Consider the following 16,847-nt stretch of genomic DNA (forward strand, 5'->3'; position numbering starts at 1 on the left):
GTGGACTCCGTCCCGAAAGGTCAGACCATTAATGGCCAATATTATGTAATCCGCTCAGACAACTGCGTGAGAGCCTCAAGGTCACTGCATGTGTGTTGGTGAACCAGTACAATGCACCTGTATACATGTCTGTTGTGTATGTGGCTGCAATGCTTGACAGTGGTTTTGAACTCCGTATTCTACAGATTGGTCAGAGTTTCACCATCTTCCCGAGACAAGAGAGTTAACTGACTTTAAAAGTCCAGTTCCTACCCTTGCCGAACTATGCTGGAATTCCTGGTCTCGATCGTAACGCCACCAGTGGGTATTACGAGTTACGTCCCTTCTATGCCTCTCCTATGGACCACCTCTCGTATCACTTGCATTTTCTTCAAACAAAATGGCGTCGCCCAGTCAAGACGATCTGATTGATAATCAAGATCTATATTGTGATAAAACGGGTCTTACATCGCGAAGTGCATCAAATTAAGTGAACACCTTAATTAAAAACATGAAAAGATTTGGAAAATATCTGTTGACAACGAGTTGGCGGTGCACATGCTTTGCAAATCCTGCAATCGACCGAAATTTTCATGACAGTTTACGAACCTGATTTCGATTTCATTGCACGATTTTGATTGGACTATGCATAGACTCGTTAGTCCAGCCCAAATCTAACTCCATAATAGCAAGGGTGGAAACTGGACTTTTAGTCAGTTAACTCTCTGCCTCGGGGAGATTGAGTTCCACCTCTTCCTTATCTGAAGACGGAACTGTTGAAAATGGCTATGATGTCATTTCCGCTGTGGGGGACTTTTTACACCAACATCAGGCATTCCAGCAGAGTGTGTGGACCTCGGAGGGGAGTCTGCTGAAATGTGATTGGCACCATCAACTCCAGCGACGCAGTCCATCATAGTAAGTTTCAGAACGTTTCAGCCACCCTCGTATCTCAGGTTTGTCGACCGTGCCCGAGATGCTCGAACGTTCCAGAGAAAATTCGTCTCTTAGAAAAGTTGAAGAAGAATATCGCTTTTTAATTATACCATCAGCTTAAGTTAAATGTAATTATTTACATGAACAATGTTTCCAAGATGCATAAAACCGCAGCAGAAAGTATGTCGTCCAATGATCGTTTAAAATCAGAACAGTTACCAATGTATATATATATATCATGCGCTAATCGTTCGAATCACGGTTCATCCCGATTATGTTTCTGGGTGTATCATCACCACAACCGTGCTCGTGGGTTTCAGCAAAGTGGTATACGTCTTAGACCTGTATCAGTTCGGACTTTCCTCCCACATTAAGCTGAAACGATATAACTGTTAATAGCGGCGTTAAACTCACTCAATCAATCTTAAGGATTGACATTGAAAGAACAATACCGTAATGCTTCCCTTTGAATTTACGAACCAGTGTACTATTACATGACTCTGTGTGGACATGGTGCCTTGAATACAATAATACACTTTGACTCTGATCAACGATCATAAACAGAGCGAATGTGGAATTCAAATTTCACAACCGGCCTATCCTGTCACGGCCAAGGGGCGCAACTCTACACATCGGAGTGCGTCGCCTAACACCACAGGACAACTAATGCCCCCGAAAGAATACAAAGAAGTCTGTTGTGTAAACGGAAAACAACCCTGTTATACCTTTCATATCACAGAACGATAAGCTGTGGCATGTGGAAACTGTATGATGTCATCAGATCGGAAAGGTCGCCCCAATTTTCTCTTACAGATAATATATTGGCGACTTGAAATCTAAATTAATATAAACATATCAACAAATATTCCTCTCTATCTCTGTTTTTTATCATAGTTTATGCACACTGAGAAAACTGGGAGCTTTAGTAAGTAAAACGCAACGTTTTCGTTGACATTGTTGTGTAAGCAGCGCTGATGACTGAACATTTATAAACGACTGTTTGACAGATTCCACACCCCGCGTGGGGTCGGGGAGACATGTGTCACCCACAAGGAGGGGGTGGGTCCCAGATTAATCATACACACTGGGCAATCGAGATAAACTATATTTATCTTAATCCGGCCTGTCGTCAACATAACATTCGTTATCTGAAGATGCTTATGGTTAAATCATGTTCGGGCAATGCCTGGTTTATCTTGTGACAGATATTAGCTGCTAGACTGGAGCAGTCTCCATTGTATATATTATAATAAATTCATATAATATCTCACATCACCTGAACAATAAAAAAACGTAAGTAACAACAAAATAATTTGAATATTATTTTTCAAATATTTGATAAAAATAGAGTCATTGGTTTTTAAGGATTATATTGCTACTGTGACGAGGAAAAAATATTATTTCTTATTCTTTAAGCTTTTAAGATTTAAAACAACGCTGCTTAACTAGTTTAACATGGACGTAGTCAGGTCGCTTCACATTTCTCGACAGTCCTATATAACACCATCCTCCCTATCTCCAGGGCTAGGATATCTGTCAACCTGCACCGACTTGTCCTAGCCCGGGGGGTATAGGGGATGATACTACACGTGCATACACCATGTCTAATGTCTATGTACATGTCACATCTCAACACCAAGTGAACTGTGGAACTGGGAAATACATAAGCACATTACTGTGCTATACGTCTTAGTGATTTCTGTCTGCAATGTATTGGTTCAGTGTATTGTGTTAAGTTTGTCTACTGTGTTGTCTTCGTTTCATACAAATGCATTATGAGGCTGGGGCCCTACCCTGAGCCCCACGGGGTCTAAACTCTAAAGGGGCGATGGGGTAACCTTGTGGTTAAAGCGTTCGCTCATAATGCCGAAGTCCCGGGTTCGATTCCCCACATAGGTACAATGTGTGAAGCCAATTTTTGGACATATTGCTGGAATATTGCTAAGAAGGCCTAAAACCGTTCTCACTCACTCGCTCTTGATTTGTTTTGCCGTATGATAATTTGTGTATCCTGGAATAACTGCCCTGCGGTGATATTTCCGATATATTGCTAAAAGTGGCGTAAAAAACAAACCTATTCATTCACTATATTTTTACAGCTAACAATCAAATGAACTATACGAGCGTGTGGCAAGTTGGGCAACACGTATTCTCTCACAAACTATTCTTACCAAGATAAAAAAAACACACCATTTTGGTTCAACATTCTGAAAATAGTTTGTCCTGGAAGACTGGGGGAGTGAGTATGGTTTTACGCCGATTTTAGTAATATTCCGGCAATATCACGGCGGGGAACACCAAAAATGGGCTTCACACATTGTACCCACGTAGGGAATGGAACCCGGGTCTTGGAGGTGACGAGCGAACGCTACCCCACCGTCCCGTGTCTATGAAGATGCAGAGGTATGACAATGCACACAGAAATACCTTTTGATGTGATTTGGAAACTTTTAATTTTATTTTTTATAAAATGTGGAAGTACGTTATATTACTTTTAAGTTAACAAACAGATTCCCCATCCAAGCTGACAAATCGCCACTCTATTTCATTTTTTTAGACCATATTGTTACAAAACCGAAAGTCCGGAAAATACATATTTATTAGTTGATAATTATCAAAAAAAGTTTCAATCAGCTAATCGAGGCACACACCGAGAAAACTGCCTTTAGTTTCGACAATTATGACAGGTGTGGGGATTCCAAGGGTATTAGATAATGGAAACTGCGAAGTCACCCTTATGAATACATGAGGAGATTGAAATGAGGTCTGTGATGGGCCGCGATCGGGGACAGTAAAGCGCTCAGTCAACACGACAAGATGGCCGCCATGTTTACCTATCATGCGCCAGTCACGTGACCTGTCAACACGTTCTATTACGTGCACGCATTGAACAAACACAGACTGGATGTGACTTTAGCATTTAAATCACTTCCTGACACTTCCATTACAACAGGACTGAAGAGCGGCGGTGTTCTGGCCATAAATAATACGACCTTATTAATAATTGTATCCATAGGACGAATTCATTGTTTTAACTGAACTGATAGCATATGTCATTGACGAAAGAATAACTTTAGCTGCATGCAGATGATTTTGTTGTGTTTACCATCAGACAAAATGAACTTTTTATGACATTTACAGCTTTGAGCATTACCCCCTTTTCGGTGCGGAAATATAGCGCAATTTGAACTACTACTACTACTACTACTACTACTACTACTGTGAAAATCAACCGCATCACCATCGTAAATACAAAAAACGATTAGAGTGAAAAGGCAGCAAGCCTAACATAATTGAAATCTATTACTGTGTCGCGCTAGCAGTTTATAAATCATAGTCAATCAGGATTCGCTTGAATCTCTTTGAGGACGTTAACACTTTCACAATTAAGTTTTGAGTGCGGGGGGTATTTCTCAAAACTTAAAGAATTAGTTTTTTTTATCCTACACTTAACTTTTGAACATCTCCCTAATAGTGACGACGTGAAGTAAGTCCATGGCGGCACCAATATACTGAACACCATATGTTAGGGATCATGAGTATTTTGTGAATCCTATTGTACTGAAGACCGAGCACACAGTTTCATAAAAAATATTCAAAAAAATATCCAAAAAAATATTCAGAACCCTAACGTTTTTGGTTCAGTATACTGAAATTTGTGGTATAATGCCATATCTTGAATAGGGCAGAGATGATGAGGACCTTTTATCATTTACTTCATCTGAATTTAAAGAGAAATGAGCATCACAGCCTATGATCCAGTGATTAATATCATAAGCATCGATCCGCGCAATCAACCATGCATCAACCAAGTCAGCGAGCCTGACCACCCGTCCCGTTAGTCGCCTTTTACGGCAAGCATGTGTTGCTGAAAACCTTTACCACCCCGGATCTTCGCAAACCCAAGGTAAAAAAAACAACACATCTACGATACCCGGATGAAATACACCACAATCGAATAACCATATTTTATTTGTTTCATTCTTAGTCACCATCAAACATGGTTTAACTTTCTTTTGCCTGGGTTAGAATAGGTCTTTAGGAACCCACGCTTGCCGTAACAGACTAACTTGCGACTATGCTTGTCGGGGATCCTGTGGTCAGGCTTGCTGACTTGGTTGATGCATGTCATCGTATCCCAACTGTGTGGATCGATGCTCATGATATCAATCACTGGATTGTCTAGTATAGACTCGATTATTTACAGACCATCGTCATATAGCTAGAATATTGCTGAGTGCGGCGTTAAACACGCAAACAAAAAAAAGCTTATAACACACGGCGTCAAACGATAAAATAGTCCGTCTAATCGAATATTTAGAGAATATTTTCTTGTCAAATAACGTGTTCATCTCATCCAGTGACATGACACGAGTGGCGCAGAAGATATCTTCTAACATACATCGCCCCTACAAATTGAAACCTATAAGTAAACGTAACGATAACAGCGCCAACAAACACTGTTGAAGTGTCTGTACTTCCAAAGAAATCTTACGACGATAGTGCTACGGCACTGTAACTCACCTGGATATGTTGTCAAAAGTTTGAAATATCCTTAAGAGAGTTAATAACAAAAGCTGATATTCAAATAGTTTCTGCTCAAACTGTGAGGACTAAAACCTCACATTAAAATGTAATGATCTGAATAAAGTACGATGCCGTAACATGCGGAGATATACATGCCAAAGTTCAGCGCCCTCAGGAGAAAACGTTTAATCAGCCAATTATGCATTTTGAGAGAATTTAAGAGCATCTTCAAGTAAGCTCTAAATGTAAAATTTTGCGAAAAAGGGAACATGTGTTGAATCCCACGAGTAAATACAACATTTCGTGACATTTTGTACAAAATGGCAGAGTAATGGCCACAAATAACACTTTCAATATGGCTACCATGACGGCCATCATGAAAACCCTCATGACAAATATGGGTGTCATCATTGGTGGAAACAAGCTAGTGAAGTTTTAACTTCACTGGTCTGAATGAATCTTTTTTTTTTTACCAATCTCATTCAAATCAGCTCTAAGTTCTCGCTACCGTTAAACAAAAATCTGAGGACATCCCATTACGTGTCGCGTCAAAACGACATTCATTCATCCGACCAACTAGAGCGTTGCTTACCAAAACGGGAAACTGACAGTCGGAATGTGTTTTCTAACAATGTTACCCCTAAAATGTTAACACTGGGTATTCCGAAGGACAGTTAAGGGCTGTGCGACTGATACCGTCAGGATGATCTTCTGTCTCTCGCTTCAATGGGATAAACCGGAAGTGACTTTACATAGCCCACAGGAAGTACTGCCATACAATCGCGGCCATTTATTAGTCATTCCAGAATGGTCTTTTGTTAGGTTTTCAAATTTTGAATAGGGAACTGTCAAAATTGGCAGTCGGCAGTTTAAAACTAGTGCCGTAAAGCTCGAGAAAGCTGCTTTCTGATTGGCTAATGTCGACTTCTTGTTAGTCATGTCATGGTTCATCAGAGTTCATCAAGGTTGTTGAGACGTGTCCCGCAGTAGGGTTCCTCAGATCTTTGTTTAGCGATAGCAAGAACTAAGATCTGATTTGAATGAGATTGTGTATTATCCAGTATGACAATCTCATTAAAATCAGATCTTAGTTCTCGCTATCGCTAAACAAAGATCTGAGGACATCCCATTACGGGTCACATCAGAACGACCTTTCATCCAACCAATCAGAGCGTCCCTGACCAGATCATGAAAGTGACATTCGAAATGTGTTTTCTAATCATGCAACCACAATATATTTAACACGGGGTATTACGAACGACAGTTACGGGTTTTATTATTAAATCCTTACAATCTTGGCCATCTATAAGCCATTCCAGCATGTTCCTCTTATCAGTTTTGTACTTTTTAATCGAGAATACGTCAAAATATGTTTCGAAGCGTAGTCGCCAGTTTGAAACTAGTGTCGTAAAGCTCGAGAAAGCTGCCATCTGATTGTCCAATGTTGATTCATTTCATTGGTCGGTCAAAATTCGCGAAAGGTCATTCTGACGTGACCCGTCATGGGATGTCCTCAGATCTTTGTTTAGCGGTAGCGAAAACTAGGATATGATTTTAATGAGATTGCCAGTATGACTGCTGGCAGCCATCATTGACTTCCGATCAATATACCTTAAACAAACATGGAACTACATACACACACTGTCAATCTCACTCATCAAGTTCCAGGCTTTCAGGAGAGGATATTTTAATTGTTTTCATTGTAAATCAAAGATGGCTGCCTGGTGGCCATATTGAAATTCCAACTGTGTATCCTGGACAAACCTGAACCCACTTATGGTAACAAATATCAACACATCAACTTTCAGCTTAATCCATAAGGCATTTATAGAAACTATAAATAGTTATGGATGACGGACGACGGACAACTTGCGGTGTTTTAAGCTCACGTGGCCTTTTAGGCCTGGTGAGCTACATATCACGACCTGACAACGACCTGCATAATCCGTGCAGTCGATAACAATAACTTGGGTGAAAGGTTTGCAGGTGGGCCAGTAAACAGGAAATGGACTCTTCCGAACGGACATTCTCCCAAAACAGTTCACGTTTATTTTTTTAGGTTGGGTTAGCTTATATTTTTTAGTAATGCAACTTGTTCATCACACGCGCACATCACACCTTAAGTTCTGTTATAGCTCGAGAATCAGTCGGTTAAAGAAGGACTAGGCTATGTGGAACCAAATTCTAGTTTCGCACCAGACGTAAATTATACCCTATGTTAGAGTGAGATATTATGTCAGGATAATAAGACTAATAAAACATTGCTAGATTGATCAACATGATAAATGTTAAATTTGTAAATAACTAAAGTGAAATTTAAATGCCTTGAATTAATTACACTACGTCTGAAAATTGTCCGCAGCCTAATACTTACAAAACGGACCAAATAACCAAATTAAGGCAAGAAACATGGGCTTTTAAAAATATCATCATACACATGTTGTTATGGCCAAATAGCATAAAATAGGAAGCATTTCAGTTCGTGTTTCTAATTGAATTACTTGACGTTATTGAGATTTAAGCTTCAGTGAACGGTCAACCATACGGCGGTTATATAATGAAATCAGACGCCAGTAAGTGGGTTCGTGCAGCATCGCCATGGCTTGTGGAGTTTAGGAGCAATCTGATACCTCTTGACATTAGCGCCGACACCACTGTATGCTGTCCCCGACTGAGGAAGAACTTAACTGCCAGACGCCATCTTGACTTCTACTTGTGGCACACACGAACGTCTGCCATTTTGAGAGGCGCGTGCGACGAGACGCCAAATTCATACACGAACGCTAGAAAATGCTAATACACTTTGCGGTATTTCTATCACCCCCAGTATCTTATTACATTCATAAGGACAGGGAATTAAGCTAGGGGGCCATTTTAGTTTAACTCGTTGCTTGACATGGACTTACGTCGGAGGGAGGAAAGGTGTAGTCCTGGATGCCCTTTGGTTCAACATCGTACCTATTCTGTAGACGGGATGGAAGGTAGGGTGATCGGATTTATTGTGGCAAGACACCAGTCTTCAACGCCATTACGCTAGGGATAGTTAACGCGATCATTTGGCTAATATGATTCCACTCGTTTCAGGAATTTTAACACCTTTTAAAAGCTTTTCAGCTTTCAAATGCTAAAATGGTGTGTATGAAAATACACAAGCAGCTATCATTATTGAACATTTTGTTTGCCATGTTATAATACGTTTACGCGTGTTTAGGGCACAATTTGACATTGGCTCAAATGATATGTTTTGTAAAACAGTTCCTGATAGACGGATAATACTGAGCGAGGTAAATGTCCCAAGAGCAAAAACGTATAATGCAAAAATAGTCCAAAAGAGCTTACAAACGTAACCGAATTGAACTAAAAACATTTACAGGAGGATTTTTTAAATGTTTTTTAGGACGTGAATACACCTGAAGTAATATAATGACGGTTGTCGATCTGGAAACTTTAAAGTCGGTTTGTTGTCCATGGCTTGTTGCTAATTTTCATTATGGATCTAGTCCTTGTGATTATTGCCTTGTGTTGAACGGAGGATCAAAAGTAACCACACCTCTCAGGTGATTGTATCATACATGTATGTTTGATTTGAAAATATCTTAAGTTAGTGGTATTATTATTAAAAACATAGAACTGGAGTGGTGCTTAGCCAGCACTCAAAGAATACGTTCACATGGTTCTATTTTTTAAATTTGATTTAAAACTTTTAAAATGAAAAGAAGAAATTCGCATGATACACAACTGCTGATTGGAGTCTAAGACAACTTATAAGTAAAATCTGCTCTTTTTCCTAACAAATATACATTTCAAACATGGTAGGGGCATGTGGTTGCAAATTCAGTTCTTACCCCAGTCTTCACTGAAACAATTTATTTTACACAAAATAACTCAGCCACAGATTATTAAAAAAAAATTGTTTTAGGAAGAGTGATGGTTAAATAGACGTAATCAAATTTAACAACAGTTCTTTCAATTTTCCATTACATAAAAAAAAAAAAAAAAACATCTCGGTATATGCCTACCTTGTTTTGCCCCACTTGTCATCTATGTTTGTTTGTTGTTTAACACTAAATGACGGCGGTTCGTAAATGATCAAGTCAAGACCAGACAATCCAGTGATTGATGTCATGAGCATAAGACCCACACGCAATTGGGAGACGATGACGTGCATCAACCAAGTCGGCGAGCCTGACCACCCGAACCCGTTAGTCGCCTCTTACGCTAAGCATGATGGCTGAAGATTTAGTCTAACCCGGAGTCCAATATATCTATGTAATTAGGGTAACCATCAACTAATTAATAATTATACGTCCTAAACTTGAAGTTATTAATATTTTAAAGTTTATTTGAAGCAGCTAGGATTGCCGATGTGCCCGAGTCGAGCTCCCCTTACCGCACTAATTATATTACAGGCATGCCTTATGCATGCGTACTTTCATTTGGTCCGAATCGGTAAAAATACCATAGTTGGGCATGAATCCACTTCGTTGATTTTTCACATCCATCGAAATAAAGCAGACGACAGAAAACAAACTTATTCCCCCATCTATTTCATTCGGAAAATATCGTAAATATCCGGAGAATGACTTCTTGCATCATTCGTGACCAACTCGTGTTATTCTGGGACAAGCCGAATAGCGACTCGTGCCCCTCTCATGGCCATTTGGCGACCGGGTTCTGTCTTAGCGCAAACGGGCATACCTAAAACAATTGTCAACTCGTTGCGTTATGGTTCAAATATATTTCCCCATATATTATATATATTTCAGGTGCAATTTAAAGAACTTCTGGACATGCGGAATTATACAGTATCATTGAACACATTCAACCGTGTCTTGGGTGTATTCCTAGTTTTAGCCCCTTAATGCCGAGCGCAGGCAGGGTAATGCAGGACAAGTGCCGTCTATTAAAACTTTTGGTATGACGCGGCCGGGTATTTGTCGCAAGAACTGGATGATATCATACAAATAAAAAGGGGAATCAATTGAAAGGGTCGTCTAATAACTATTGTCGTGGAATAGTTACTAAACATGTCATTAGATACGTGATCGTAGAAATGTTTAGTCGTAGAAATGAAAAAGGATACGATTTTATAAAATCTGGAAATATAAAGTGATCCTTTACCTTCCTTCATATGTATGAGTGTTGTTCAAGTGAAATTGTGTAATTATTTATCAAAATGTCAACTAGTGTTTAGAATCGTGTCTTCATAAAGAAGGTTACCCGTGAAGATCCTTTTAGAATAGGTCCTCAGAAACCCATGCTTGTCGTAAGAGGCGACTAACGGGATCGGGTGGGCAGGCTCGCTGACTTGGTTGATGCATGTCATTGTATCCCAATTGCGTGGATTGATGCTCATGATGTCAATCACTGGATTGTCTGGTCGATTATTTACAGATCACCCTCATAAAGCTGGAATATTGCTGCGTGCGGCTTTAAACAACAAACAAACAAACACAAACACACGGCGGGGGTTCTAGGTTGGAACTGGTCTCCAGCAACCAATACATTCTAGAGACAACTAAGCGGATCGCATGGTCGGTCATGTGACTTGGTTGATTGCAGTTCATGTACTCGACGTCATGTGACGTTGCAGGTCACAGGATTGTCTGGCCAATGACGATCATGTGCAGGCCGCCGTATGTATGTGGAAAAATGTCCAACTATTCTCTACACATATCACGTCTCAACTGGCGCACGTGGCAGTCCACGAGTTCTGTGGGTGGAGGGAGTGTAACAGCTAGGTTTCCATTCGACAACAATCAACTTTTATTACAAAACGTAAGGAGACCAAATTAATTTTGTAGAGCGCCCTTTAGGTGGCATAGAAGAATCATGAGGGAGGCGTTAAACACCACATGCACGCACGCACGCACGCACGCACGCATAATGTATGGCACAAACTGAAATGTTTTACTATATTTTACCTAATTCAATGCGTTTCCTGTACTAAATCTAAAACACATTAGGAATATAAAAAAAATAAAAAGTAATATACAGCCTCTTGTCTCGTGAAGTACATTCTCGCCATACATGCACTATAATGAAAATAAAAATAAGCATAAATTGATTTCTGTTTTCAAGAGATGGCTCGAAGATCAGAACCATAATAATAATAATGTTGTGTTGTTACACTTCAGATTACTAGATATGTGATTGGTGGCACCGTCAGACGCGTCTCCGTGTATGACTCGAGCAAGATCAATGGGGCACTTCCTCTTTTTGTATTTTATCCATAAAACGTTACATGTCTTCGTGTTGCGTTTGGCTTCAACTCGACTGAAGAACAAAAAATATATTGCGGTTTAATTTCGGCAATTAAAATGTTAAAATATAAGTCTCTATCAAGAACTATTTATCTCAATTTCAGATAATATCCATTGTTTGATAAACCCACGTTTTATTTTGATTTGATGTCTCCCCAAACCCCTTTCCCCAATCAAGACAAGCAGGTGTTGAACGAAGACGGCCATGATCCGTGTTTTGCCATTCCGCGTCAGAGCGTCGCCCTTCTAATAGGCATGGAGAGGCTGTACGGGCAAAGGACCAGAGAAAACAATTTTCTTTGTTACCCCCGATTAATGCCGAGTTCTGTGGGCCTACCTTGGAATTTGTGCTAATACAGAGGTATTAAAAGTAATTCCCAAATTATTGTTTACAGACCTCTAGTCAATACCTCTGTGTCGATATTTACACAAATGCCGTCCAAATGATATGGAATACAAACAGTTCACTTAAAGGGATCAGGGAAAAGCCTGTTTAAGCATATCATTTACTGAGCGGGTATTTATCATTGTGATAGAAGTCTGATAAAGACACATTGTTTCGATGAATATGTCATTGTAAAGTTATAGTCTTGTATCAAATTATTAATTTCATAATTAGTAATATGGAATAGACTGGATTGGTCAACGAGATGTAATTTGAAGCCCCGGATTTCTAAATATTAAAATTTATACTCCATGTATTTGTATGCTGGTTATGTAAATGTAAACAAACAGTTAAACACGGATTTCATATGATAGAACACTTTTCAATTACAATGTTTTAAAAATATATTAGAATCATGTACTTACACTCGTCGCAAAAACAGAATCATGATAATATGGGTTTATACTGAATATTGTATCTTTAAAATAATATATTCATCTTTCAAGTTCAAGTTCTACCGTGTTAAAATTTTGTCCTTGTATCCTGCTAAGGTCATCGTGTCATTTGATTTTCTATAATTCAGAAACAAATATGGGTCACTCTGAAAACGACAATCACATATTTCAATTTCTAAGAGTATTCATGACCCTTAAGATACGCTTTGTAAAGTTTAATTTCAAATATGTTTGTTTTTATCCTGTTAACGAAATGAAATAATTATACATCCATTTTCTGAAAAAAATCAGAAACAATTCTGTAAAATATTATCCCATTTTCATTTTTGAACTTGATGTATTTTCTTAACATTAAGAGACCGTTTCATTCATTGTCTCGAGTTGTGTTGCTTTCATCCTATTAACTGTATACTGTAATTGATTTAACTGACGGCCACACAGATGGAATGCACCCCTTCCGATACCTCTGTCTCCTTGTGGCGGGGGACAAAATGTGCAAACTGGCCACATTTGGAAAACGGGAAAGTAAGAGCTGGAGTGTCCATTTTTGATTGACAGGCATGCGTCTACGAATGAAAATGTGAAACGTGTGAATGTATGCATCCTCAGAAAATATTTGTCATTTCGTCAAAATAATTTGTGTACAGCTTTTTATAACCTTATGATAACAATTCTCTTGTCCTCCTTGTCAAGGCCAACACATACTGATGCATGTTGTCCTCGACCGACCGTGAACACAAAGTGCAGTGTTTCAGATTGCAAGGGGACCAGTTCACTGACCTCTGCAAATACAAATGAGTCTCTATTTCGGAGGAATACTGTATGTGTTCCTTAACCATACATTGCTGATTCGTGGGTAATCAATTTCACCTGTAATTACACTCAACACATAGGCACCCAGTCTCATCTGGAGTTTCTGACGTCACGAGTTAATTAAATAACTGTTAAGTCACAGATGTAAAAGCAATGGAAATATTCGTACTAAGTTCCAATTTATTTCTTTAAAATTTCAGCGGAAGTGTTTGAAAATGGCAATATTTGAAAATATCATGTACAAAACTTATATACTTATCAAAGTGTACAATACTAAAGTATAAAATGGTATTCAAGAGTAGTCCAATGTGTAATTTAGTCGGGCTACAATCCTATACCAACAAACGTTACTAACAGTAACAGTATTACCTAAAAAGATCGAATTATTAGCTACATATATCTCTTCTTAGCCGAGTTCGGTCAGAGGAGAGACTTTAACAAGTTTGCAAGTATCCTATACGACAAAAATCAACTTTTGTCAACTTTTGTAACAAACTTAAGAAAAATACGTTTTGTATGACAAATCGAAGCTTCGAACAGCCCCCTTGCCGAAAACTGTTGCATAATTTGTGGTAATTTGATGAAGCCAGACATCGACAATTCCAAATAAAGTAAAGTGTCGTTCTCGGTGATATTCACGTGTTTACTGGTTGCTTTCAGAGCGCATTTATCGAAGGTTGGAAATGTCAACACCGGCCGTACAGATCGCCAAACCGAGAACTAAAGCGTCGCCTTGTTCTGCATTCATAACATCAATGCCCCACCTCCTTATACCCGCTCCTTTTACATCAGACTTCCAGAAATAAGATCCTCTACCACCAAGTGAATACCAAAAAATGACAACGCTCCTTAATATTATTGAAATGTGAAGTAACACAATACTGTATTCAGGAACTTATGACAGTTGACACGTTGATTATCGGAGCCGACGCAGATATACGTGAAATCAAGTTGAATATGATTTGAATAGCAGCTTATTACAAAGCTCGCCCTTCTAGTAATTGAGTTTTCTTGCTTTACTAAAAAGTGCGCATTAAATCCTATTTAAAAAAGTAACAGGACAATCTTAAACATTTACAATGACTATATGATTTGCGTTTGATGAAGAATATTACATTCGTTATAAGAACACGACCTTCGTTGTGAAATTTTTCCAATATGACATTTCAATGATAACTGTAGACCTAACCGTTGTTTTGATCAGATTTAGCTGTATTTAATCAGTCAAGATTCCTTGAATTGTGTGTCTTTAATAACCAAGTTGTTCTTATGCACCTTAATCAATTAATCGCCTTTCAGTACGTCGCCGTAAGTGAACGCCCTGTGTGTTTCATGTACCCGTTACTCCGTCAAACCATTTAAATGAAATCGGTAGCCAATCGGTTAATACACAAGGAAATTATGTCTTAACATGCTTATAGAAAGGATGTCACCCACAATTCGTTATTTATATGATTAAATCGAATAGTAAGCGGCACAGAAACAAAACAAAACAAATATTGTAGATACCACATTTAAAAGATGTTTGAATTGCGTAATAAATGAACATACACACATTAAAACTGTTTTGATATATTCTGTGTTTGTGTTTCCAAACATTAAACTTTTTTTTGAAGTTTGTTTGGTATGACATCGTCTTTCTTCTCCGATATGCCTATATTTATTATTACAGAAATTACGTCATGGAAACTCTGGTATTAGTTCAAGGGAGCAGCAAATAAAAACAACACTATACTATATAACCCGGGAAGCAAAAGAAACTATATCTCTCAGCTGATTTTATCACATATTTGAGTTTCAATTGAAAATATTTTAAAAAGACCTATACTGGCGATTAGTACTCAAAGAATATTTCTACATGTTTTTATTTTTATAAACAATTATTTTTAAACTTTTAAAAAATAAAATAAATAGATTCGCAAAATACACAACCGATTATGGGTATCTTAGACATGTTATCTTTAGTGATGTTTGTCTTTTGCTGGACTAAAATCTAGTCCCCAAAATACAGTTATGTAGAAGGTTAAATATAATAAGTCTATAAAGGAACCGTCATGTATTGAGGAACCATTTCGTCTCTTACTTTCAGAAAGTGCTAACAGGGAATGAGTTGATTATGCTGGAAGTAAGAAGGGGCTGAGAATCGAACAGGGGTGGTTGTTTTACTAAATATATAAGAAATATATGCTCAGGGTGTGCAAGAGAGAATAGGTTTTAGGCCACATATGAATTAAGATGGTTCCGATATGCTTGTCATAATTATTATAACGAAGTAATAGTAACAGTATGTCAGAAAGTCACTTGGAGTTGATGCTGGAATCGCGGGGATGAATTGTACATAGTAACAAATTATTTAATTAAGTACTTGATATCAATGTATAATTAACGAACGAATAAGTACCTATAGTATTTCATCTGCCAGTGAAAGCCGTTTTACAGTGTAGTACAGTTATAATAAAATGCTGAAATATAATAAACAAAAACGTATCTTATAAACATCAGAATTGTTAATGTAGAATGTGCAGCAAAATATTTGGCATTTGTATTTATGATCTCAAACCAGGTAAATAATAATCAAATACATTTATGTACTCGTCTATCAAATAAAAACGTATACAGTTTACGAATTTTAGAAAAAAATATATGATTCTTTAAGTATTTCCTGAAAACTGCTGGACCAGACCTGTCCATCAATATTTGTTCATGTCAAATATGTCATGTATGATAAAGCTTTTCTTTTAAGAGATGGAAGTATACATACAAAATTCTAATTGATTTTGATTCTATGATTTAAAAAATGAAAAAGGTATTCTAAGTTACATTATAGTGTCATCGTCAAAATAATATGACTTTGTATGTTTCAAATGTACGTGGAATGTTCACTTGAAGCAATATTATAGAATAACCTACCACACAGACTGATGTATGTAAATCAGTATATGTCATATTCTGCTTATAACACCTCTACTCTCACCTTGGATCAATCTTGGACTTTGTATCAGATATGTCCATCTGGTCTACAGGAGAGTCGGTCTCTTTCCCTGCACTAGAGTGACCAGACATATTTGCAGTGACTGCAACCCAACCGACCGATCCTATTGTTACTAGACATATGCTAATCGCTAATGCCAATTCAGGAAGGCCATCCAGGTTTCAAAGTGTGAGGGCTGACGTACAGATAGGACGCGCTACGCTCACAGGCCGGGCGTTGCTCGGATGGAATCAGGGTACCCGGGTAGCGGACGGCGATGTTTACAAAACGACGTCGCCATCGGGTTCGACTCCTGGACTCAAGGAGGCTTCGCTGTGAGCGATTGGCTGTCTACATGGACGAATGCGACAACCAGGCACTTGAGGTGCGTTGAAGGGTGGCCGGCGTCTAGGGGGACGGTATAGGGGTATCAGACAGACCCGGTAGGGTGGCAGGGGGAGGGGGACGGGGGCCGTGGGTATGGGGACATCAGCGTCATGTTCCCCGCTCCATTTGGG

At 38.6% G+C, this 16,847-nt stretch overlaps 1 protein-coding gene across 1 annotated transcript in view; it reads right to left on the reverse strand.

Annotated features, from left to right (window-relative positions):
- Nucleotides 1–16,421, reverse strand: part of LOC139453365 (aryl hydrocarbon receptor-like) — a 34,376-nt gene extending 17,955 nt beyond the window's left edge. Inside the window, exon 1 of the mRNA XM_071235042.1 lies at nucleotides 16,333–16,421. Coding sequence (XP_071091143.1) covers nucleotides 16,333–16,421 — 89 coding nt within the window. The remainder of the gene's footprint in view (nucleotides 1–16,332) is intronic.
- Between the last annotated feature and the right edge of the window lie 426 nt (nucleotides 16,422–16,847).

This window comes from Haliotis cracherodii, unplaced genomic scaffold (genome assembly GCF_022045235.1).
Source record: "Haliotis cracherodii isolate W230 unplaced genomic scaffold, xgHalCrac1.p SCAF_9, whole genome shotgun sequence".
NCBI classification, from domain to species: Eukaryota; Metazoa; Mollusca; class Gastropoda; order Lepetellida; family Haliotidae; genus Haliotis; species Haliotis cracherodii.